The sequence below is a fragment of the Hemitrygon akajei genome, chromosome 10 (genome assembly GCF_048418815.1).
Source record: "Hemitrygon akajei chromosome 10, sHemAka1.3, whole genome shotgun sequence".
NCBI lineage: Eukaryota > Metazoa > Chordata > Chondrichthyes > Myliobatiformes > Dasyatidae > Hemitrygon > Hemitrygon akajei.
Window position 1 is genome coordinate 29,414,030 of NC_133133.1, and position 26,098 is coordinate 29,440,127.

The 26,098-nt window shown below is 40.5% G+C and overlaps 1 protein-coding gene across 1 annotated transcript in view; it reads left to right on the plus strand.

Moving 5' to 3' along the window:
- Positions 1 to 26,098, plus strand: part of alg13 (ALG13 UDP-N-acetylglucosaminyltransferase subunit) — a 103,345-nt gene that overhangs the window by 57,411 nt on the left and 19,836 nt on the right. Inside the window, exons 12-18 of the mRNA XM_073059862.1 lie at positions 6,972 to 7,050; positions 11,280 to 11,388; positions 12,224 to 12,288; positions 16,333 to 16,433; positions 18,067 to 18,194; positions 18,644 to 18,875; positions 19,351 to 19,467. Coding sequence (XP_072915963.1) covers positions 6,972 to 7,050; positions 11,280 to 11,388; positions 12,224 to 12,288; positions 16,333 to 16,433; positions 18,067 to 18,194; positions 18,644 to 18,875; positions 19,351 to 19,467 — 831 coding nt within the window. The remainder of the gene's footprint in view (positions 1 to 6,971; positions 7,051 to 11,279; positions 11,389 to 12,223; positions 12,289 to 16,332; positions 16,434 to 18,066; positions 18,195 to 18,643; positions 18,876 to 19,350; positions 19,468 to 26,098) is intronic.

Genomic DNA, 26,098 nt, shown 5'->3' on the forward strand with positions numbered 1-26,098 from the left:
GACACTGGTCGGCTAGAGGAATGCTGAAGAAAGCCGAACACAAATCAATCACTGAAAAGTAACTTGCTTCTGGTGGAACATTAGTCAAAAGCGTGTGTGGGTTGGGGACTACCACTGGCCAGTCCTCTACCACATCATCGCAAATCATGCACCAATCTCCATTTAGATTTATCTGCTTTTAAGACCGGCAGCAACGGGGTATTGCATGGACTGTTTGTTCTTTTAAGCACTCCTATTTCAAGCAACCCCTGCACTGTCGACGCTATTCCCTCTTCTGCTTCTGGTCTTAGTGGGTATTGTGGTCTCCTGGGTGGAATTGCTCCTTTTTTCAGCCTTATTTCCACCGGACTAGCTGTTTTTATTTTCCCTACGTCCGTGTCATGCTGTGACCACACAATAGATGGCAACTCATCTAACCTTCTATCTTTCTGCTGGCCTCTTTCCTTTCCCAGCAATGGCATGTGTGGTTGGGGAGTTATTTTGACCTCTCTCACTGTCCCTACCATATCTACACTTGCCATTATTTTAATGCAATTGTTGTCTTCTGATATCCACACCTCTAGTGTGATATTTTTTTTTCCTCCACACTGTTATGGTTTCAGCACTCTTAACTAAGGGTCCTAAGTCTTTAGACTGATGTCCCTTGTTTACCAACAACGTTACGTGGGGCGCAGCCTCTGGTATCCTGTACCATTTTTCTAAAAAGGTGTTCCACTTAACTTGTAAAGCTGCCCCTTGCTTTCCAATTATCACAGCCTCCCCTTCCAGGTGCTGTTGGGTACATGCCTCCAGGTGCCATCTCTCCTCTAACTCCCTGTTCTGAGTCTCGTCAAAAATCACTGTACAATGTAGCTCAGATTTGGGCATTAGAGCCCTGGGTAATATAGCCTGCACGCCCTTTTTCCATTTTTTCCCAGGTTTCCTGAATCTGATCTGCGATGTCTCCTATCCAAAAGACATTAGCCGCCTTGTCTTGCACTGTCAATCGAGCCCCTGTTCTTTCCACACTCAGCCCATTTCTGGTGCATTCTAATTTTAATTCCAGTTTCAATAAGGCATTTCTGCCTAACAAATTAATCGGAGTTCCTTTAAATACTAGCACCGGCAAAACAATTCCTTTATTTCCCATTCTCAACTGCACTGGAGCCGTGCACTGTGTCAACTGTGTTTTCCCCGAGAACCCTACCGTCTTAATAAACTTTCCTGACATGGGAAGGTGAAGGGCATACTGTGGCTGTACACAAGTGTACGTGGCTCCAGTATCTGTCATCATTGGTGTCAGTTGCCCTTCTAACATAACCTGAACAATGGGTTCCTCATCTGCCTCCCCTTTGCCCATAGCTTCTCTGTCCCCCTCCTTGGGACTTCCAGTCCTGTCTGGGCTGTTTGAATTTAGTCTGTTCCTGATGGGGCATTTGTGGGAATGCTCCTCCAAAGACATTGATTATTGGCATGGGGTTTTCCGGCCCTTGCAGTATGATCGGTTCCTCCATGTAGCGGTGCTTCATCCAGTTCGATGGCTGTACTTGGACCGGTGGTTGCTGGCAGCATCTTTTTGCTTTTCTCTTTTTGAGTTCTTTGAGCTGCATTTGTATTGACTTTCTTTGCACCTCTTCCTGCTGCTTAGCCAGCATTTCTCAACTGCATGGACTATGTGGTCTCTAAATTCTTGTGGGGTCATTGACGTCAGCCCAACAACCACTTCCTCCAGTTTGGATTTTACTTGCGGAGGCATTGCATCCAAAATGTTATGTCGGAACAGTGTGGTGATAAATAAGCTATTTTCCACCTCTTGCTCAGTCTCCAGACTCCACCTTTTCAGCTGGTTTTCTACGTAGGCTGCTGGGTTTTCGGTGTCTCCCAGTGGATCCCCCTTTAAGGCTTTGGGGTCCACTTTGGGTGGATAAAGCTTCCTGAGGGCCTGCCATACCCTCTGCCTCACTCTGTCAAACCCATCTCCATCAGTTCTCAGGTTGTTCGAGTTTACTATGCCAGCCATTTCCATTAGTTCGTTAAATTTGGAGGTTCCCATCAACCGTATCAATAGTGCCTTCAAATCTCCCATAGCCAATAATCGTCCTGCCGTTTCTTCTTCAAAGGCTGTAATCCATTTCCCTGCTCCTTCATATAGATTGGGCAGAGTGTTTTTCAGCCCTTCTAGGTCCTGGGATCCCCAAGGGATGTACTGCACTTGTCCTGATCCTTTAACTAACAACGGCATCATTCTTCCTCCTTCTTCCCACCTGCCCTGGCTCTCCTTGCCTGACTCCCCATCTGTCTCAGGGTATGTCTTTACTGCCTCCCACACAAATGTCTCTAGGGTCCTTCCTTGCTGTCTTGATTCAATACTTGGTTGGCCCCTGGAGTATTTTTTGCATCTCCTCTGGCAATCCCCTCAGTAACTTATCTAGCTCTCTCCCTACTTCTGCAAGTCGCTCCCCTACCGCCTCCTGCTCTTCTAGGCTTCTGCCTCCTACCTCTTCCCCACAAATTCTTGCATCCTCTCTCTCTCTCTACTTAACTCTTGCTCCTCCAATGAGTCACCTTCTCTTTCTTCCTGTCCGTGTCTGTACATCTGTGGCAGGGACTCATGATCCTTACTCGTGCTTGATTCCCTTCTCTCGTGTTTCTCCAAGACTCATCTCCTATCTTTTTTCCCACTTCCTCTTGAATGCCTCATCTCTTCCTGCCCTGATGAGCCACTTTCTTTTCTAGTCTGTTTATTTCTATGGTATAACCGATACTTGTACTCCTTTTCCTCTCTCGTATTTCATCTGTTCAATCTCTTATTTCATTTCTCTTTGCCTGTTCCACCTTTATCCTTTCTGCCTGTATCTCCTTCCATATCGCCACTTTTTCTTTCTCGTATTCTTTTTTTCCTCATTGTCCCAAACTTGTACTTCTCCCTGCATGTTTACTGTTCCTGTCAGCAGGGTGCACAGCTTCTCACTGTACCCCTCTCTCTCTCTAACAGGCTGTTTCTCCAGCACCGTAGTGTCTTCCTCGCTTGTAATCAATATTCTACCTGTCCTCAGCCTTTCTCCCTCCGTTCTGAAGAGTTTTAGCACTTCCATTTCTCGTTCTCTTTTTTGCCCTCTTTTAGATTTTTCTTTTGGTTTGTAATTTTTAATTAGTGCCTCCATTTCTTCGCACAAGCTTACATCAAACGTTCCTTCTCTTGGCCATTTTGTGACCAGGTTTTTGGTTCTCTTTTCCCATTTTTCTGAAGTTTTTGTGATCTCATATTTATTTACCGGGAATTTTTTGCTCAGAATCTCTACTGCCGTTCCTTTACCTGTCATGTTGTTCTCTCAAGGTATTTCAGAGATTCACAGTTCGTTTACTGGATAATATTATTTACTCTAATTCTATGCCTAGTCTATCATCTATCTACCAGCGCTTTAAACTATATATTGGACTGTCCTTGTTTCCTATTCTGTTCTGCCCGTACAGACCTCTATTCAGAGCGGTATCCACAGAACTTTCTCTTTGCACCTCGTCTATTCAGACCCTTATCTCTTAAGGTGCAAAAAGCACTTGCCTTTTGTTTGGGTGCACCCTTAATTCTGTTAGTCTTGTGGGGGTCCCTAGAGGACTGGGAAGCATCCCCAATCTGCCGTTTCCTTTCCGCGGGTCTCTTTCCAGTCCTGCCGCGGTCGCCAATTTTGTCGTGGTTTCTCGTGCCCCACAAACGACCAGGAGACACAGAAGATTCTTCAAGAAGTATTAAACTTAATTTGCAAATCAAAGCTGAGACAGTCATTGAGCTAGTTGCTGATTGCCCACCGATCCTTGTACATAGCATTTTTTTATACCAATCTCCTGATTTAGTTGCATTAGCATATCCAATCGGTCTATAGTTGCGTATCACAAGTACATCTGCCACTATTGTTTCTACCCATTGACTTAATCATGTTCTAATCTACATCTCTTAGCTACCTCTCATTAACACACCATTGTCTTCTACATTCTTAAGATTTCATTCTCCTACTAAATTGGATACATGCATAGCAAACTCAAAGCTGACTAGGTAGTTTTGGTTACACAGCAAACAATGCAACTTTTATACTCCAATAAGACTAGTCAGGCTGCATTTGGAGTATTATCAACAATTTTGAGCAGCATATGTCAGAGGATGTATTGTCATTGGAGAGAGTCCAGAGGAGGTTCACTGATTTCAGCAATGAAAGAGTTAACATAAATGTTTGGTAGCTTTGGCATCTCATTGAGTTTAGAAGAATGTAGGGGGATCTCATTGAAACCTACTGAGTGTTGAAAGGATGAGTTAGGATGGATATGGAGAGTATGTTTCCTATGGTAGGGGTGTCTAGAACGAGAAGGCACAGCCTTAACATTGAGGGGCAACCCTTTAGAACAGAGGTAAGGAGGAATTTTCTTTTCACCTAGAGAGTAGTGAATCTCTGGAATGCTCCGCCATAGACAGCAGTAGAGGGCAAGATCGTGGATATATTTAAAGCAAGTCAATCATTTCTTAATTGGTCAGGGCATCAGAGGTTATAGCGAAGGTGGGTGTATGGGGTTGAGTGGGATCTGGGGTTAGCCATGATAGAATGATGGAGCAGATTCATGGGCTGAATGGCCTAATTCTGCTCCTATGTTGTAAGGTTTTGTACCAATTTTGTTCATCTCAGATATTAATGAGCCTGATTTGATTATTAATCAGGGAACTATTTTAGAGCAGGGTGATATCAGTCATATGATTAAAGATACCAGTGTTTGACAAGCTGTCAGGTAATTCTACAAATGGGCAGCAGAAGTGTCAAAATTGGCTGATGAAAACTTAGTGTATTAAATTTTACCAGTGTGGTTGAAGAAGTGGGCAATATTGAAAGATATGATGCAAAGAATTCTATAGATTCAGGGAAAAGAATTGAGGATAATGGAGATCACATGTGCAAAAATGGGGAAAGAGACTTGGGTGATAGCAGGGTTGATGCATCAATTGATGTTGAACTCCTTGAAAATAAGGAGGCTCTTTTTTACACTCCAAGGAATGTGGGGGGAAATTGCAAATCAAAAATAATGCCGAAGACTATATTTAAGAATGTCATGTATCTGACATTCCAGGGGATCTTAACAGCTGAGAAGGAAACTGGAAAACCGCAGGACTTGTTGGTTAATTGGTCATTGTAAATTGTCCGGTGGTTAGGCTAGCAGTAATGGGTAGTGTGGCCCAAAGGGCCGGAAGAACCTACACCACACTGTATCTCAATAAATATCTTTGGAGGACTTGGCAATTCATAGTACACCACTGTGCACAAAAATGTAGATCAGTGAAACATTTGCTTCTGTGGGATTGTTTTGAAGTGACCAAGTTTTCTAAAGCTTTGTGTGTCCTGGGTAGACCCTATATAGCATGCAGTTGATTTTATTGTTTTGTCCAGGCTTTAAGGATTAAGTAGATTCAGCATATTATCTGCATACCAGGAGCTGAACTCAAAACTAGCATTGCTTAATCCTCTATTCCCCAAATGGGAGTTTAGGAATGAAGCTCTGTCAAATTCCTGGAAAAGAGCACTTGTCTGCTTGCATTCTCTTCACAACTTTTGAATAACCTTGACATCAGATTATTTGTGTAAGAAGTTGGGTAGCTGAGCGTGCTGGCAACATGGTCACAAAAGTATAATTGGTCCAACTAAGTTAACACTGAAATTGGATTTTGAGTAATTCATGAGAGAAAAGATGGATTTGGGGTGATTTTCAGGTGAGGATCTTGGTGAGAAAGGGAACAGGGTAAAGTGACATTTTACTCTCGTGGAGCACGAAATCTAACACTGGGTTATTAAATTATTAATTGTAATTATATTGGTTGACATTCACCATGATTAGTGACTATTTTCATTTTGGAAGCTCTGTCTGGATTATTAAAAATAAGAGTACCTGGTCCTTGAAAAATGCTTTAATATGGGAAAACACGACACCTACATTTGAAGTCATGCACTCCAGGGAAACGGGCTGTTCCCACTTTACAATTTTGTATGCCTCTGTCTGATTGGATTGCAAAAGAGCTGAGGATGTTCTACGAGGCTGTGGTGGCCAGTGCTATCATGTTTGCTGTTGTGTGTTGGGGCAGCAGGCTGAGGGTAGCAGACACCAACAGAATCAACAAACTGACTCGTAAGGCCAGTGATGTTGTGGGGGTGGAACTGGACTCTCTGACGGTGTCTGAAAAGAGGATGCTGACCAAGTTGCATGTCATCTTGGACAATGTCTCCCATCCACTCCATAATGTACTGGTTAGGCACAGGAGTACATTCAGCCAGAGACTCATTCCACCAAGACGCAACACTGAGCATCATAGGAAGTCATTTCTGCCTGTGGCCATCAAACTTTACAACTCCTCCCTTGGAGTGTCAGACATCCTGTGCCAATAGGCTGGTCCTGGACTTAGTTCCACTTGGCATGATTAACTTATTCTTATTTAATTATTTATGGTTTTATATTGCTATATTTCACTATTCTTGGTTGGTGCGGCTGTAATGAAACCCAATTTCCCTTGGGATCAATAAAGTATGTCTGTCTGTCTTCAGTTAATTAACTCAGGGGTAGTGTAGTACAGACATCATTTGTCACCAGTATAATACATTTGAATTATTACATAGTTCTGTTGACAGGAAGCTAACTGTATCATGATTAAATCACTTTTAATAACAGGCTGTTTGCTTTAAAACATTGGGCACATTTTTTTAAGAATGAATAATTTTTTGTATTGAATTTGAATATTTAAGTCATTTCATTATATTATGAAATTAGTAACACGTTTGTAACAGTGGGAATATTTGGTGGGGGCGCAGAGAAATAAGTAACCTTGAGAATAGTTCATTACCTAGAATTGAAGATATCTTATTTGAGGAGGACATGTAAATGGAATTTGTTAGAGATTCTCATCTAGGACTGCTTTTAAGGAGCTGAAGTAACAAATATTTTAGTCTTTTTTTTCTTTTGTCCAGAAAAAATGGCAAAGAAAACAGTGAATTAGAGAGCTCACCAGAGGAGAACATGGCAAAGCATGCTACAGAAGAAATTAAGGTAGCAGTGTTACATTGAAATGTGAATCAATTTCTTGATGCCGTAAGGCTTTTAAAAAAAGACTCAGTGATTCATTATTTCTGATAATTGGTTGTGTACTGGCTACATTCTGGAATGAGGGTATCTTGTGTACAGGGTATAATCATTATTAAGTAGATTGATTCAATAGCTAACTTGTACTAAGGTCCCATAAGAAGTCCAGCTGGTAATCATCTCAATTATTAGTGGCTGGGATAGAAGTTGGTTAGTGCAAAAGAGAACTCTTCCTCTTGATTCCTTTATTCTCTTGACTCTTGGTCTCTGGGACATCTAGACCCAAATAAAATGCAGCATGTCTTTGTAATTTTTTTAAATGTAAAGCACTACAAAACTTCATTGATAATGCACCAATCACTCCATGCCTAGAATGGAGCTGTATTCTTCAATTTGTTACTGGAAAGATCTGCCATCAAGACGTGGCGTTGGCCTAACTTCTCATTCTTTGAATCAGTTTCATGTGAAGAAATTTAATCCTCACTGAACTATAGTAGGAACAAGGAAATGTCAGTGTTTTGAAGCAGACTGAATAAGGTGAAATGAGCCACCAGGCACATGACTATTCGCAAAGAATCCTATAGAGCAATCACCAATGCTTCTGCTGACTTGATCTCCAAGGAGAATAAGCTGAGCAGTTTTGAGAAAGCCATTGGAGAGATTACCTTGATATCATTAATGTCTAAGAGCCTGTTTCAGTGCTCTAGTAATCTTCGGCCTACCTGCTTTATGCCAAGCTATTCTGCTTAGCCCCAGTGGACCTGCACGTGGATCATAGTCCTGTACACCCCTCCCATCCATGTATTTGCCCAAACTTCTCTTAAGTGTTGAAATCAAACTCTCATCCACCTGTTGGCAGCTTATTCCACACTCACTAGCCTTTGAAGTTTTACCACCCATAGCCTGTGACTTCTAGTTCGCATCTCACCCGACCTTAGGAAAATTTTTCTACTATCTATACCCCTCATAACTTTCTATACCTCTATATACCTATAATATTAAAAAGCTACCCATTTTGACCTTGCAGTTTCTTGATTCTACCCACAAAGATTCCGTATCTTCTAATTGTATATTACTACTTGCTAAGGTTTTTAATTTCTTTTAAAACCAACAGTCACACCAGCTCCACCTCTACCCACCTGGTAGGATGTCTGTCCTTGGATGTTAAACCTCCCAGCTGTAATCTTTCAGCTGTGACTCTGCCTACAATGTCATACCTGCCAATTTCTAACTGTGCTACAAGATCATCTACCTTTTCTGTATACTGTATCAGATACAACACTTACAGTGCTGTATTCACCACATTCTTTACAAATTTGTCTCCATGTGCCTGAAATTAAATTTTCATTGCTTTCTAAGCTTTGTCTTATTTATTCTGGAGATTCTGTAACTTCTGCACACTCTATTCCTTTTATTTTATCCATACTTTTCCAAGTTGTTGAACTCCCACCCTACTGTTGAGGCTATCCACAGCTTTAGTCGTGCAATTTGCCAGGACCTTGGTCCCAGCATCATTCAGATGGTCCCATTGGGATAGTTCCCTCCTTCTCAAATACAGATGCCAATATCCCACAGATTCAAATCCACTTCTACTGTAAATGATGCGCTGTTCCACTGTGTTTCAAGAAATCTGCTATTATCCCAGTCTCCCAATATAATCAGATCACTGGATTTAATGACTGCAGGCCAGTTGCACTCACTTCTGTAGTAATGTAGAAAGGCTAGTCTTCTCAGTTCTCAAATATATAACAACATTTTCTAGATTTGTTATTTTGCATACGGAGCCAACAGATCTGTAGATCATGCAGTTAACATCAGTCTGCCATCTCAGCATGTCTTGTACGTGTCCAGGACAAAAAAGTGGGCAGGAAAAATCATTGCAGACAGTATCCACCCAGCAAAAGTGCTTTTTCCCCAAAGCTCACTTCTGGAAAGTGCTATAAGCCTATTTCAGGAAAAACTTCACGCCATTTTAGAAATTCCTTCACCTAGGCAGCAAGATGGCACCAGCGACCATTGGGAGCATTCTGCCGACAGCGAAGAAAGCTACTAAATACTCTTATTACAGGGGATTCCAACTTGGGATCCACAAACTCCTTGCTTAATGGTATTGGTCCATGGCATAAAAAAAGGTAGGAAATCCTGCCAAACTATGATTGCTGCAGCCTGTAATTTCTGTTGAGGATTTGCCTTTAAACAGACTAAATGATCTGGTGCTTTTGTGATCTGTGGGATTCGACAAAGTAGACTCTAGTGCTGGTATAGCCAGGGCAGCTGACACTGGGGATGGACTCATCAAGGCCTGATAGTGGAAGACCAACCCACACCAATTAAAGTGTTGCACAAGATTAAATTAGTTGAGGATGAGAACAGAAAACTAGCAAATGTTCAGCGACATCTGCATGCACTTTCCTCTCTTGCTACTATTGGGTAGTGGGTACAAGAGTCTTGGGTCTCTCACTGCCATGTTCAGGAATAGTTGCTGATTTTCAGCTATCAGTCTCCTAGACGGGCATCACACATGTCCGTGCTGAACAAGCTCTGTAGGCTCTTTTGTGGACTCCGCAGTTCACTTTTCATGTGTTTTTGTCTTTTACTATTTGTGCAATTTGTCCTCTTTTGCAAATCGGATGTGACAGTCTTGTGTGTTTTTAGTGAATTCTATTGTTTCTTTTGTAAGTGCCTGCAAGAAGATGAATCTCAAGGTTGTATATGATGTACATACTTTAAAGTTTAACTTTGATCACCCGTTATAGTTATCCACCACTATTACCTCAGTCACTACTGTAAACTTTTAAACTTTTAAATTTTTTAATATGCTATTGCATTGAAAATGCATTGTGGTGTTTATGCACATTTCATGCCAAATCTGTACTTTAACCTCTAAGTTTATATTTTAATTCTTTATTCCTATTGTTGAATGTTTTTGTTGCATGTTGCACCGCACAGCAAATTCGTAGTACATGCAGATGTATATGGTGAATAAAGTTGATCCTAGCAGTGTATTTTCACATGGATCTTGAGCCATGCATTTTACTTTGATCACACATTATACATGTATTAACCCTATGTGAATGTGTATGTGACTCAAGTGACAATCCAGAGATTATTACCTGTTATGCATTTGAATTTGATCCCTAACTGCTTAAATTCTTTCAGCACAACCTTTTTCCTTTGGTTCCCACAAGGACTTCAACTGGATCTTCCACTCCCACTCCAAGTTCCTCTGCAGGTCAGATGAGATGTTCTGAACATGGGCACCAGGCAGACAACACTGCATTTGGGATTCGCAATCCTTGACAGAATTCTCTTCCCCTGACAATACAATCCCTAATTACAACTATATTTCTTCTCTCCTCCCCACCCCCCCCTCTCTGAACCATAGTGCCCCAGTCTGCTTATTGATCCTACCACTCCCACTCTCATCCTTGGTGAGCAACAATCTCAGACCTGTATGCAAAACTAACTTGTCAGCTGGTTACTTTATGAAGAGTCACCAAGTTGATTGTTTTATCACATCAGTATTACCATCTGCTTATCCCAAAGTTATTGTGGTAAACTATATAGGTTGTAATTGGGTTATCTGACTGGACATGCCTGGACACACCCCTCTGCTGACTGCTCCTGTAGCTCCTCCCACAGACCCCCTGAATAAAGGCGATTGTGGATTGTGTCACTGCTTCTCCCACAGTCCAGGACAGACAGACTTACAGCATGGACGTGGATCCATTTTACTACTCAGAAGCCTTTCAGTACTTACTCTACTTAGTCTTTTGGAGTAATTGATAGTGCATCAATTATACTTTGAGTAATGGACCTTTTGGAGACTTCATTGAAAAGACAAGTTGAAAATGGAATAATGAAGTATTTAACTTGTAATAGAGCAATGATTTTCTATGGTTTTATTTTTAAAACTGAAAAGTCATTGAATATTTTTGATTTTAGCATTTCACCTCTTGTTAGTTTACCCTCTGTTTACAAGTTTTTCTCTGGACTGAACAAGGTGATTTGCACTACAAGGCTACCAAAGCTGTGGTAAAAATGGTTTTACTTTGCCTAAATTTGAACCACTTGTGTACTGTTTCAAGTTCAGCTTGGTCAAATGAGGCAATGCCCAGTGTTGAAAACAGTGATTCATCTGATAAGACTTCTCCAATTTGCACTTCTGATTTATTCAATTACATTGTGTATTTCAGACTGTGGATGGCCCAGCAAAGATGCCATTTCCCTTTAAGGTGTTGAAGGCGCTGGATTCAGAAATTTATCGCAATGTGGAATTTGATGTTTGGCTAGACAGCAGGAAAGGTAGCCATTCGTAATGGTCTTATTTTCATTGCTTTGGAGAGGGTAGGAAGGATGACGTGGGCACTAGCTTCCCCAGCATCCAGAATGTCAAGGAGCGATATTTCAGAAAAAGCAGCATCCATCATTAAGAACCCCTATCACCCAGGCCAAGCATTCTTCTCATTGCTACTATGAGGGAGGAAGTACAGGAGCCTGAAGGCACAGACTCTGTCTCAGGAATGGATTCTTTTCCTCTCCCATCAGATTTCTGAACGGCCATTGACCCCATAAGTGCAACCACACTTTTTTCACTATATTCACTTATTGAATATTTGTGAATTTGTTGTAAATTAGTTTTTAATGTATTGTTGCTACGGAACAAATTTCGCAACACATGACATTGCTATTAAATCTGATTATTTTGAATTGGAAATTTGGGGAAGATTGAGATAAATAGCTAATTTAGTTTTGAAGCATAGTAAAGACAAAGTTATACATAATTTTGACATAAGTAAAAACAATGCTGGAAATGGCACATCAGGAGGTACCCAACAGGAAGAAAGTGGTATTAACATTTTGAATTAATAACTTTGTTGGTGTATATTGAGCACTTCCTATTTTATAATTCAGGTTGGTAGCATTGATTTTTTGCATATTTAACTAGGTGTGCACTAACAAATGTGTGCACGTAGCGGTATTTAGAAATCTATTGGTAACCATTACTTCTGTGGTGGTAAACACTCTCTCCCACTGCTTCATATTGACCTTTTTTTATTTATCTTGATTCTGATCTGAATTTGCAGGATCAAAGTGAATATTGTTTCCCCTCAATTTAATTTTTTTTTTCTTATTACAGAGCAGCAGAAAGCGGACTATATGGTGGTTTCTGGACAGCAGTACTGCTTGGGGGATAAATGCCAGGTGAGTTAGACCAAAAGATATAGGAGCAGAAGTAGGCTATTCAGCCCATTGAGTCTGCTCCACCATTCAATCATGGGCTGATCCAATTCTTCCAGTCATCCGCACTCCCCTGCTTTCAACCCATACCCTTTGCCTTGGCTAATCAAGAGCCTATCAATGTCTGCCTTAAATACATCCAATGACTTGGCCTCCACAGCCATTTGTGGTAACAAATTCCACAGATTTACCACCCTCTGAAGCAATTTCTCTGCATCTCAGTTCTAAAGGGACATCCTTCAATCCTGAACTCATGCCCTCTTGTCCTAGAATCCCCTACCACGGGAAATAACTTTGCCATGTCTAATCTGTTCAGGCCTTTTAACATTTGGAATGTTTATGAAATCTGCCCTTATTCTCCTGAATTTGGGGAATACAAACCAAGAACTGCCAGATATTCCTCATACGATAACCCTTTCATTCCTGGAATCGTTCTTGTGAATCTTCTGTGAACTCTTTCCAATGTCAGTGTATCCTTTCTAAAATAAGGAGCCCAAAACTGCACACAATATTGCAAGTGTGGTCTCACAAGTGCCTTAGAGCCTCAACAGCTCATCCCTGCTCTTTTATTCTGTACCTCTAGAAATGAATGCCAATGCTGCATTCGCCTTTATAACCGACCCAACCTCGAGTTTAACCTTTAGGGTATCCTGCACAAGGACCCCCAAGTCCCTTTGCATCTCTGCATTTTGAATTCTCTCCCCATCTAAATAATAGTCTGCCTGTTGATTTCTTCCACTAAAGAGCTTGTCCATACACTTTCTAACATTGTATTTCATTTGCCACTTTGCCCACTCCCCTAAACTATCTAAGTCTCTCTGTAGGCTCTGTTTCCTCAACACTACCCACTCCTCCACCTATCTTTGTATCATCGGCAAATTTAGCCACAAATCATTATAGTCCATATCTTTGACATCATAAAAAGCAACGGTCCCAACACCGACCCCCTGTGGAACTGCACTGGTAACTGGCAGCCAGCAGAATAGGATCCCTTTATTCCCACGCTCTGTTTTCTGCCAGTCAGTCAATGTTCCACCCATGCTAGTAATTCCCCTGTAATTCCATGGGCTCTTATCTTGCTAAGCAGCATCATGTGCAGCACCTTGTCTGAAAGTCCTTCTGAAAATCGAAGTACACCACGTCTACTGCGTCTCCTTTGTCTACCCTGCATGTAATTTCCTGAAAGAATTGCAGTAGGTTAGTGAGGCCGGATTTTCCTTTCAGGAAACCAAGCTGGCTTTGGCCTTTCTTGTCATGTGCCCCCAGGTACTCCGTAATCTCATCTCTAACAGTCGATTTCAACAGCCTCCCAATCACTTTTTTCTTTCTGCTGCCTCCCACCCTTAAATAGCAGAGTACAATTTGCAATTTTCCAGTTATCCAATACAATGCCAGAATCTATCAAATCTTGAAAAATCATCGTTAATGCCTCTGCAATCTCTCCAGCTACTTCGTTCAGAACCTGAGGGTACATTCCATCAGGTCCAGGAGATTTATCCACCCTTGACCATTAAGCTTCCAGAGCACCTCTCAGTTATAATTTTTACTGCACAAATTTCACTTCCCTGACACTCTTGAATGTCTGGGATACTGCAGACGTCTTCCACTGAAGACTGATGCAAAATACGCATTCAGTTCCTCTGCCATCTCTGCATCTCTCATAACAATATCTCTAGCGTCATTTTGTATTGGTCCCATATCTACCCTCTACTCTCTTTTACCCTTTATATACTTAAGAAAAAGCTTTTATCTTTGATATTAGTCACCAGCTTCCTCTCATAATTCATTTTTTTCCTTTGAATGACCTTCTTTGTTTCTTTCTGCAAGTTTTTAAAAGCTCCCAAACCTCTATCTTCCCATTAGCTCTGGCTTCCTTATATGCCTTCTCTTTCGTTTTTACTTCAAAGACTTGTCAGCCTCTGGAGTGTTCTTCGGTTTGAAAATTTCTTCTTATTTGGAATACCATAGATTTCGCACTACAGAGCGCACCTGATTAAAAGCCACTGGCTCTAATTTTAGAAAGAAAATCAATTTTGTACTTGTACAAGCTGCACCGGATTTTAGGCCGCAGGTGTCCCACGTTGTAATATGAGATATTTACACAGAAAGATATTACACATGAGGATTTTTTAACTTTTAATTAAATCCGTATGGTAACATAAACAAATACATATTGCAAATGCTTTTTTTCGAACCGTGCCTCTAACACGGCTACTTTTAAATATACATACATATCGGTAACACACAAATTACGTTGCGTATACTTTTTTACTGAACAGTGCACGAACAACATTCCAATATCTCCTAACGACTGGTAAAAAAAATATATACTGCAGCCTACCAGGAAAAGTTATTGATCGCCTTTAACTTAAAAGCAGCGTTTTCGCTCGGGTAATGTGCTCCCCCCCACCTTCCCGTTTATCGCAAACCGGTATTTCCCACAAGACGCGGTGAAACCGGATGTGATGTCATAGTATCCCGGGATGTACAGAAAACAAATAGATAGATAGATACTTTATTCAACTAGAAAATACTAACAAATGAATTACTAAGCGAAAATATTATAAACTAAATAACTGCCATAAAGGCAGCACAATGCTTTTCTTCGAGTGTTTTCCATGTTGATGAGGGTGAGTACAGATGACTGATTTACAATAATTTAATTGTGAAAGTGCGCTTGATTTATCGTACAATTTCATTGGACCTCTGTGAAATACTCATCAATTTTATTGGTCTACTGTTACGAGGCAAAATGTTTTTGGCGGCATGAAAAAAAATCATGCATTAGCCGCACTGTAGTAAAGGCCGCAGTGTTCAAAGCTGTTCAAAGCGTGGGAAAAAAGTAGCGGCTTATAATCCGACATCTACGGTATATCTATCTTGCACTTCCCTCATTTTTCACAGAAACTCCAGCCATTCCTGCAAATGTCTCTTTACAGTCAATTTTGGCCAGTTCTTCTCTTCTCTCCACCCCCCACCATGCCATTGTAATTTCCTTTATTCCACTGAAATTCTGACACATTGGATTTTATTTTTCCCCTCATTGTGATCACTCTTCCCTAAGGGTTCCTTAACCTTAAGCTCTTTTATCACCTCTGGATCATTACACCACACCCAATCCAGCACAGCAGATTCCCTAGTGGGCTCAACAATAGGCTGTTCTTAAAAAGCCATCCCTTAGACATTCTACAAATTCTGAAGTCCAGTCTTTCCCAATCCACTTTCGTGTTAAAATCCCCAATGATTATCATGACATTGCCTTTCTGACATGCCTCTTCTATCTCCTGCTGTAATTTGTAATCTACATCCCAGTTGCTGTTTGGAGGCCTGAATACAGTTGCCATTAGGATCCTTTTACCCGTGCCATTTCTTAACTCAACCCATACTCTACGCCTTCCAATCCTATGTCATCTCTTTCCAATGATTTAATATTTCTTATGCACAGAGCCACACCACCCCCTCTGCCTACTAACCTATCTTTCTGATTATACCATATATCCTTGGACATTCGGCTCCCAATGGCAGCCATCCTTTAGCCAAGTTTCAGAGATGGCCACAATGTCGTATTTGCCAATCTGTAGCTGAATTTCAAGATTATCCATTTTATTCCTTATGCTGAGTACATTCAAATACAACACTCAGTCCAGTATTTGTTGCTTTCTGATTTAACTGTACCATGCCTCTATTGCCCTGTAACTCATCCCACTTGCTTTGATTAAGCCCCATCTTGCCTGTTCTTTCTATAATATCTGTTGCATGCTGTCTTTGATTTGTTTTCCCTTTCCTTAGCCCTATCACCCTGGTTCCCATCCCCCAATGGTCATCAGTCTTACAAGCCCCAATGTTTTTTAAGTGAAGTGTACTTGGTTTTTCAATTTAGTGATCTCATTAAGTTTCCATATTTTCTGATAGTTCGTTAATTAAGCTGTAATTTTTGTAACTAATTCTGTGAAATGGGTGACTATAAATTTATTCAGTACCTGCTGATCCAAAAGTGTGTGTCTACAGGTGAAACTTGAGCAAGATGGGAAATACTACAATGCTCACATTCAAGAAGCAGGACAAGATGGCAACTCGGTGACTGTCTTCATAGAAGAATTAGCTGGAAAGTTAGTTTTTGTGCAACTTTTATTCAATAGAACAATATTCCCTGTTCAATACAGGTATTGGGCTAATAAAACAGAGGCAATTGCAATATTAACCATGTTTCTGAAATTGTTACCAGAATTGAAGCTGACTGCTGTGGAGATGGGTTGGCTGGGGGAAGAATGTAGAAATATTAAGGGTAAAATATTTGACTATAGTGAGTACCATCTATTAATCCTGAGAGCATTAAATATTATTGGCTAAATTTTAATTCTACCTGCAAATCCTGATTTGGAACTGAAAGTAAATTGACTAATAAGCTAAATGAGCTGAAACCTTACAATGAGAATATTAGTGTATTGGAGAGGTTGAGAGTTTGAAGGAAAGGATGATGAAACAAGTTCCTCATCTTGACTGCTTTAAAGCCAAACCATATGGACTTGGAATCTCAAAGTTTGCTCATGGTTCAAGTAGTTCAGTATTGATCCTGTATCCTCTATTTATTCACTCAATCTTACAATGGTTAAAAATGTTCCCCAAACTAAGCTGGAAAAGGGTGTTTCAGTTCAGTGATTTCCAAGTGCTCTGCTTACTATCTAATGTACATTCTTGTGAATTGACTGTAATCGCTGTCTCATTATCCATACAACATCACAGTTCAGTACAGAAACAGGCCCTTCAGCCCACAATGTTTTGCCAAACTAAACACCTAAACTAGTCACTTCTGTTTGCACAATGTCCATACTCTTCAATTCTCTGCAAAGTCACGTGACAATCTGATTGCCTCTATCTGGTTTGCCTCCACTCCACCCCAGGCAGTGCATTGAGGAACCCACCACTCTCTGCATAAAATAAAATTTGCCCCACATGTTCTTCTTTGAGCTTGCCCTTTTCACATCGTCTGTGGCCTGTAGTATTAGATATCAAGCAGTAGTGAATCAAGGCAACTGGACTTTGTCTAGAAGACATTTCGCCACTCATCCAAGAGACTTCTTTAGTTCCAATCCATGGTGAATACTTTTCTGGCTTATAAACTGAGTTGCTCTTTAAACAACTCGGTTTAGTTAAGCTTTCCTCATTTTAAGAACTGGGAGGGACCTTGCCCACACTTATTTGGACTGGTTAGTCTTTTAAAGTGATTATGGGATGAATTTAGCAAGTCGGTATCCAAGTGAAAGAAACAGTTAATAAATTTTTCATATTGCTCTCTGGCTTCCTGTGATGCAAATGAACGTATGACTATTGGGTAAGATTGCCTTCAAAACAAGACGAGAAAAGATGAATGCTGGATGTGAAAGCAGATTTCCACAGCAGTATAGTGAACAATTGAATAAATGTTAAGAAAAAGATCTTGGGTGTACGAGTGCTTCTTCCTACATTACCAGTTTAGAACAACCAGCTTATGAAAAGCAACAGGGTCCTTTTTTAGGCTACTTGGGGGGTAGGGGAGGAAAAATTAAAATGCAATTAAAGATACTTTGGGCATAGTTATCAAGACTATTTTTCTCAAAGTATTCAATTAAATACTAGAGGATAATTAATTGAGATAGCATAACATGGTTCAAAAGACTTGGCACTAATAAAAACAGATTGTTAGATGTTTGCATTGAGTTCCATCTTGATGTTCCTGTAAAATATAATCTTAATTATTCCCAGGCACACTGTTCCTTTGACAAATCTGAAGCCAGTGACTCAAGTAACACCAGTTCCTGCCTGGAATATTATTTCAAACAGAAAAGGTGGAAATTACCAGAAGATACCCAGTGGCTATATTTCAGAGTTGGGTTAGTAATGAGTTGAGTGCATTAAATGTCAATCTATGGTTTATGGTTCAAACATTTAAAATAAAAAAACAATGCCGTTCCCAAATTAAGTACTTTTTTGTATTATCAAGATCAAATGGTACAAAATATGAAAATATAAATTTATATTTATGGCATCTTTCACTGGTGTTTTAAATGCAAAACCAGCTTCAGCCAATGTTTCTTTAAATTTCATTTCTCCAATTATTGACGTACAGTAGTCAGATGCCTTTGCATTGTAGAATCTGATATATATTTTCCAGAAAGCAGATGTTTTATTCCTTGTCCCTGGAGTAGAAGCAGTTTTTGATCTGTGTAATGAAATCGGATTGCTTACCAGTTTTAGCAACTTCTGAGGTGTACATTTTTTAAGTGTTAGCATTTGCTGCATTTGGATAATTCCATTCTTGATTCCAATTTTTTCATTCCAGACCTTGATCCAAAATCACGCAGGCGGTTACTAAAAAAGATGCGTGGAAAGCAGGTCTTCATGGCATTTGCTTATGGGCAAGGCCAGTCTGTTCTTCCTCCTCGAATGCAACATAACATTCCTTGTGGAAGATCTTCACCACTTCCTTCACCCCAAAACGGCACCTTTCCTCCCTATGATCAGTATAGAGTCCCTCCACCTCCAAGAAATGGAAGAAACAACTATACTCCAAGGTTTGACAAATAAGTCCCAATGAAAAATGTTCATTAAGCTTTTTTAAGAAAATATCATTTTGAGTCTGTTCCTGGATGTTTATTAGCTACTCCATGCATGGGGACAGTGGCTTATTAGATTAGATTAATAATGATTAAGGATTTTTGAATGCACTGTAATTTTGTCTGATGGTTCCATTAAAACTGGCTACAATGAGAGCAATTGATCCACATGACACAAGGTTGGTGGAATAACTTGTCATTTCATTTTTAGAAATAGACTGTTTACCATGTTCTGAATATATTTGCTTGCAATTGCTTTTGGGGGAGAGTATTGGAATAGGAGGAGAAGCTTGTGTTTTTTGTAATAACAAGCTCATTTATCAAAAGCCAGGTAGGTATTTGAAATTGTCAGGAAAATCCAGTTTTAAGCAACTTGAGAAAGTACACATGGGCTGAAAAAAGAAATTTGGTTGTATCTGTTCTTTCTTCTCAGGAATCAGACTAATCGATATGTGAGTCAACATGGCTTTGATCCTGATTATATCCACGGCTTTCCTGGCCAGGGAAAGAGATGTTATCAGCATTATGATAATTTCACCTATAGAACACGGTAATAGCTTTGAAGATGCTTTATAATACAATCTGATAGTTACTTTAAACTTCAGATCCTTGCCACGCATAGTTTGTGAGCCTGCTGTGTGAGCATACTTCTATGGGTGATGCAGATATCAGGCAAATGATGGACACTGAACAATTTTGGTGCATAACCTTTTGAATTATTTCCTTGACATAAAAGGTGGTAATGGCTTATATTTCTGCCAACTTGGTTTATCCTTTGTGCTAGGAAAACCTATAAAAGTATTAATCAGACAAGATTAATAGTTATCCAAAACAAAATGGGGTAATTCACAAAGCCATCATGACCAATCACACTTGACTAAGTTGATAAACTCAAGAGATTCAAAGATGGTGGAAATCCAGAGTAACACATACAAAATGCTGGAGAAACACAGCAGACCAGGCAGCTTCTATGGAAAGGAATAAACAGTTGATGTTTTGGGCCAAGACCCTTCATCCTTTCCAGAGATGCTACCTGACCTGCTGAGCTCCTCCAACACTTTGTATGTGACCAAATGACATAGGAGGAGAATTGGGCCATTCGCATCAAGTCTGCTCTGCCAGTCCATGGCTGATCCCAGATCCCACTCAACCCCATAGACCTGTGTTCTCGCCATATCCTTTGTGTTGAGGTAATGGAAGTAAATGTGGATTCCAGAAATATTTGGAAGTACTAATAATATCACAAAGTTGAGATGGATGACACCAAAGGGACACTGATTGCATGAATATCAAGTTAGCTAAGGCAATCCTACTGAATGTTCTTTCTCAAACTAAACAAAAGTGAATAGTTGTGCTTCCTATGATCATTGTTGGGGTTATTTTTTTTTTGACCAGGACTTGGATGTCAGCCAAAAATTCTAAAATTGTTAGAAGGTACATAGCTTGGCAGTATTATTGTTTGTAGAGGCGAGTGGTTAAGTTACAGGAAGTTAAAAGACCATAAGACCGCGCAGTAGTGTAGTGGTTAGCACAATGCTTTACAGTACTAGTGACCCAGGTTGATTTCCTGCTGTTTGTAAAGAGTTTGTACATTCTCCCCATGACCAAGCAGGCTTCCAACAGGTGCTCTGGTTTCCTCCCACATTCCAAAGACATTCTGGTTGATTGATCACTAAATTGTCCTATGATTAGGCTAGTGTTAAATCAGGGGTTCCTGGGTGCTGTGCCTCAAAGGGCCAGAAGGGAGTACTTTCCTTCCCCCACCCCCAGTATCTCAATAAAATAAGACGAGAGAGCATAATCAGGCCATTTGGCTCATTGAGTCTACTTCACCATTCCATGGCAGATATGTGATCCCCACCCCCATTCTTCTGCTGAGAACTTATAAGCCTCCAATTTGAACAGGTCCAATGACTTGACCTCCACAGCGGTTCATGGCAATAAATTCCACAGGTTCACCCATATGATAAATTAACCTACTAACGTGAACATTGGGATGTGGGAGGAAACCCATGCACTCGCAGGGAGAAAGTACAGACTTTTTACAGCTACTGTTGGGAATTGAACCCATGGTGCTGTGAGGAGTTCGTTACCATGCCACACGCTGAGAATCATAAACCCAGACTAAAGAGCAGACTTGACATTTTCACAATGGCGGACAGGATACCAAGCAAACTGGTTACACTCTTAATGTTCCAAGAACAATTTGACATTCGAGCATTGTATTTCTAAGTGGTGGAAATACTCTGGGGTTTAGAATAGTGAGTCATTTGTTTTAGAATACAATGGATTCTGGTTATTTGGGAAACCAAGTCCAGTGCATTCTGGAGCAATTAACCAACAACTCCAATTACCGGTAGTCAATATTTCATAGAAATAGTTAAAGGCATACAAAAGACAAATTACAGTTTAAGTAACAAATTGTGTATTTAAATAAAATATAAAGCATTAATACTATTGTAGTATTATAAAACTGTTAGTTTCTAATGATCATTGGCAGAGGAATTCATCTAGTGTACTGTCGTGTTCTTTTGACTTAAATGAACAAAATGTGTAGACACCAATGCAGATAATGGACTGCTTTCGTACAATGCTTTTGACAATTGCATCCTCCAAAATTTTTTTTTTTTGTAGCATTCAAGATGATTGTTAACCATATAACAATTACAGCACGGAAACAGGCCATCTTGGCCCTTCTAGTCCATGCTGAATGCTTACTCTCACCTAGTCCCACCTGCCTGCACTCAGCCCATAACCCTGCATTCCTTTCCTGTCCATATACCTATCCAGTTTTTAAATGACAAAATCGAACCTGCCTCTACCACTTCTACTGGAAGCTCGTTCCACACAGCTACCACTCTGAGTAAAGAAGTTCCCCCTTGTGTTGCCCCTAAACTTTTGCCCCCTAACTCTCAGCTCATGTCCTCTTGTTTGAATCTCCCCTACTCTCAATGGAAAAAGCCTATCCACGTCAACTCTATCTATACCCCTCATAATTTTAAATACCTCTATCAAGTCTCCCCTCCACCTTCTACGCTCCAAGGAATAAAGTCCTAACTTGTTCAACCTTTCCCTGTAACTTAAGTGCTGAAACCCAGGTAACATTCTAGTAAATCTTCTCTGTACTCTCTCTATTTTGTTGACATCTTTCCTATAATTCGGTGACCAGAGTTGTACACAATACTCCAAATTCGGCCTTACCAATGCCTTGTACGATGTTAACATTGCATCCCAACTCCTATATTCAATGCTCTGATTTATAAAGGCCAACATACCAAAAGCTTTCTTCACCACCCTATCCACATGAGATTCCACCTTCAGGGAACTATGCACCATTATTCCTAGATCACTCTGTTCTACTGCATTCCTCAATGCCCTACCATTTACTATGTATGTCCTATTTTGATTATTCCTACCAAAATGTAGCACCTCACACTTATCAGCATTAAACTCCCATCTGCCATCGTTCAGCCCACTCTTCTAACTGGCCTAAATCTTTCTGCAAGCTTTGAAAACCTACTTCATTATCCACAACGCCACCTACCTTAGTGTCATCTGCATACTTACTAATCCAATTTACCACCCCATCATCCAGATCATTAATGTATATGACAAACAACATTGGACCCAGTACAAATCCCTGAGGCACACCACTAGTCACTGGCCTCCAACCTGACAAACAGTTATCCACCACTACTCTCTGGCATCTCCCATCCAGCCATTGTTAATGCCTCAATTCTTCATAATACCTCATTTGTTGAACTAATGAAATTTTCATTTTCACTCCTTTCCATTTCTGGCATCTCCAAGCGTGAATGCTTGAAACCAGTGAGCAAAACTGTTCTAAATTGTCTTGCTTATTTCTTGCCATGTATCAGTGACAAAAACAATCACTTATTTTTGAACGCAAGTACATGCCACTGATGCTACTTTAAATCTTTGCTCCAAGAACTGTGCGGTGTCTAACATCCATGTGCACATAACTGATAAAAACACAAAATGCTGGCAGAACTCAGCAGGCCAGACAGCATCTATGAGAGGAGGTAGTGACGACGTATCTGTCACTACTTCCTCTCGTAGATCCTGTCTGGCCTGCTGAGTTCTGCCAGCATTTTGTGTTTTTATTTATTTCCAACATCTGCAGATTCACTCGTGTTGCACAAAACTGATGCTAGCTAGAACCTGCCTCCTGTCCCAAATAAGCAACTTAGTGCCCTAAATAAATGAAGGAATCCCAGCTATGTTCTCATTGTTTTAAAAGTTGTCCCAAATAAGCAGCTGTCCCAACTAACCAGAATCCAGTATATCTGGCCTTCGATCTGCCTGTTGTTCCAATATTTCAGGCTGGCCTAACTATGCTTCTTTCAAAAGCATGCTCCACAGAACTTTGATTGTGAAGGGTTTCCTGAGATGAATTGGATAGATTTGCCTTTGAATATTGAGGGGATTCTCATGATGATCATTGTCCTCCTTGTGACTTTGTTGTTTATCATTAACCTTTGCAGTGTGCAATTTTAAGTAATCTATAAACATCCTCACTTATGGTCAATGAAACCATTGAAGGTAGCTTGCATTTCTCAGACTGAGGGAACCCAGTAGCAGTGGTGAGCCAAAGGCAATGGGCCTGTCACAGCTATCTTACGTGGTGGTGAGTTGTGACTACTTCCCTGTGGTTTGTACCTTTTAGTAGGAAGAGGTGTAAAAAGATGCAGCACAAAATTCTTAATGCAAAATCAGAAGAAAAAATGCCTGCTCGTGTTGGTGTTTCTAATTTGTTTCAAAGCAGCTTTGGTAAAAGATTGCATGCCATTTTGCTCTTTGGTAAAGACGTATGTCAATTGCATGGGAATGGAGTTAGGGGGTGCGGAAGAGTGGGGGTAAAGGCCACCTTAGTTTTGTGTACATCTACTGGTTAGCATTTAAGTTTCTGTTAATATTGTACTACTTCTGTTTTCTATATGTGACTGATCAAAATCTCGGTCCCCAGGCTGTTCTTCTGCTAAATGGGATAATTAAAGTGGTCGGTAGGCTTTAAATATGTGGTAATAATTTGGTAAAGGACATACTCATCCTGCTGATGAATGTCTGCAGAGTAAACTAGTGTTTAGAAAGAAACAGGAAATATAAGTTTGTAGAATAGGTTTGAATTAGACTACCTTGCTAACTTAAGACTGAGACATAGGAGCAGAATTAGGCCATTCAGCCCATTGAATCTGCTCCACCATTCTATCATGGCTGATCCTGGATTCTATTCAACTCCATGCATGAGCCTTCTCGCCATTTCCTTTGATATACTGATGGATCAGGAAATGATAAACTTCCACCTTAAGTATATGCACAGACTTGGCATCCACCGCTATCTGTGGCAGAGCATTCCACAGATTTACTGCTCTTGGGCTTAAAAAAAAAAGTCCTCCTTACCCCTGTCCTAATTTGGGAGTCTTGCACGAGGACTCCCAAATCCTTCTGCAGCTCAGATGTTTGAATTTTCTCTTGGGTACAGATTCACTATTGTTTCATTTACCAAAATGTATTATCATACATTTCCCAACACTGTATTCCATCTGCCAATTTTCTGCCCATTCTTCCAATTTGTCCTAGTCCTGCTGCAATTGCATTGCTTCCTCAGCACTACCTACCCCTCTACCTATTTTTGTATCATCTGCAAACTTTGCCACAAAGTCATCAATTCCATTATCTAAATCGTTGACAAACAATGTAGAAAGCAGCAGTCTCCATACTGACCCTCAAAGAACACCACTAGTCACTGGCAGCCTACCAGAAAAGGTCCCTTTTTTTATTTCCAGTTGCTGCCTCCTGACTGTCAGCCATTCAACTATGTATGCCAGTATCTTTCCTGTAACGCCATAGGAGTTTATCATGTGAAGCAGCCTCGTGTGGAACTTTAACAAATGCCTTCTGAAAATCCAAGTAAATGACATTCACTACCTCTTCCCTGTCCACTGTGCTTGTTACTACTTCAAAAAACCCTAACAGATTGTCAGACAAGATTTCCCTTTACAGAAACCATGTTGACTTTGACTTATTTTATCATTAGTCACCAAGTACTTTGAAACCTCATCCTTAATAATAGACTCTAACACTTTCCTAACAACTGAGGTTAGGCTAACTGGCCTATAATTTATTTTGCCTTCCTGCCTTCTTAAAGAGTGAAGTATTCTAGTCCTCCAGGACCGTGCCAGGATCAAGTGATTCTTGAAAGGTCATGACCAATTCATCTGTTATCTCTTCATCAACCCTTCAAGATTCTTGGATATAGACCAATTTGGTCCAAGTGACTTGTCCACCTTGAGATTTTTCCTCCTGCGTAGCACTTTTTCCTTTGTAATAGCAATGGCACACACTCCTGCTCCCTGACACTCGGGGACCTCTGGCACACTGCTAGTGTCTTCTACAGTGAAGGCAGATGCAATATACCCATTAAGTTCATCTGCCATCTTTGTCCCCCAGTACTACCCCATGAGCATCAACTCTCACCTCTTCATATAACTAAAAAAAACTTCTTGTATTCTGCTTTATATTATTGGCTAGTCTGCCTTTATTTCATCTTTCCCCTTAGCTTTTTTAGTTGAGTTTTATTAGATTTTAAAAGCTTTCCAATCATCCAAATTCCCACTCACTCTTGCTACCTTAATATGCCCCTTTCCTTGGCTTTTATGCAGTCCTTAACTTTGCCAGCCATGGTTGCCTAACACTGCCATTTGAGAACTTCCTCTTTGAGATATGCCTGTCCTGCACCTTGTGAACTTCAGCCACCTCTGCTCTGTCGTCATCCCCACCAGTATCCACCTCCAATCCACCTGGGCAAGTTCTGCTCTCATGCCTCTCTGTAATTACCTTTATTCCATTGCGATACTGACGCATGTGACTTGTGCTTCACTCCCCTCAAATTGCAGTATGAATTCAATCATATGATCACTGCCTCCTAAGGGTTCCTTGCACTAGGCTCCCTGAGAAGATCTGGGTTATTGCACAACACCCAATCTAAGATGGCCTTTCCCAGAGTAGGCTAAAGCACAAGCTGCTCTAAAAAGCTATCTCGTAGGCATTCAACAAATTCCCTCTTGCGATCTGACACCAACCTGATTTTCCCAATCCCCTTGCATATTGAAGTGTGAGGAAAGGGAAGATGAAGGCATTATCTACATAAAGAATTTGTA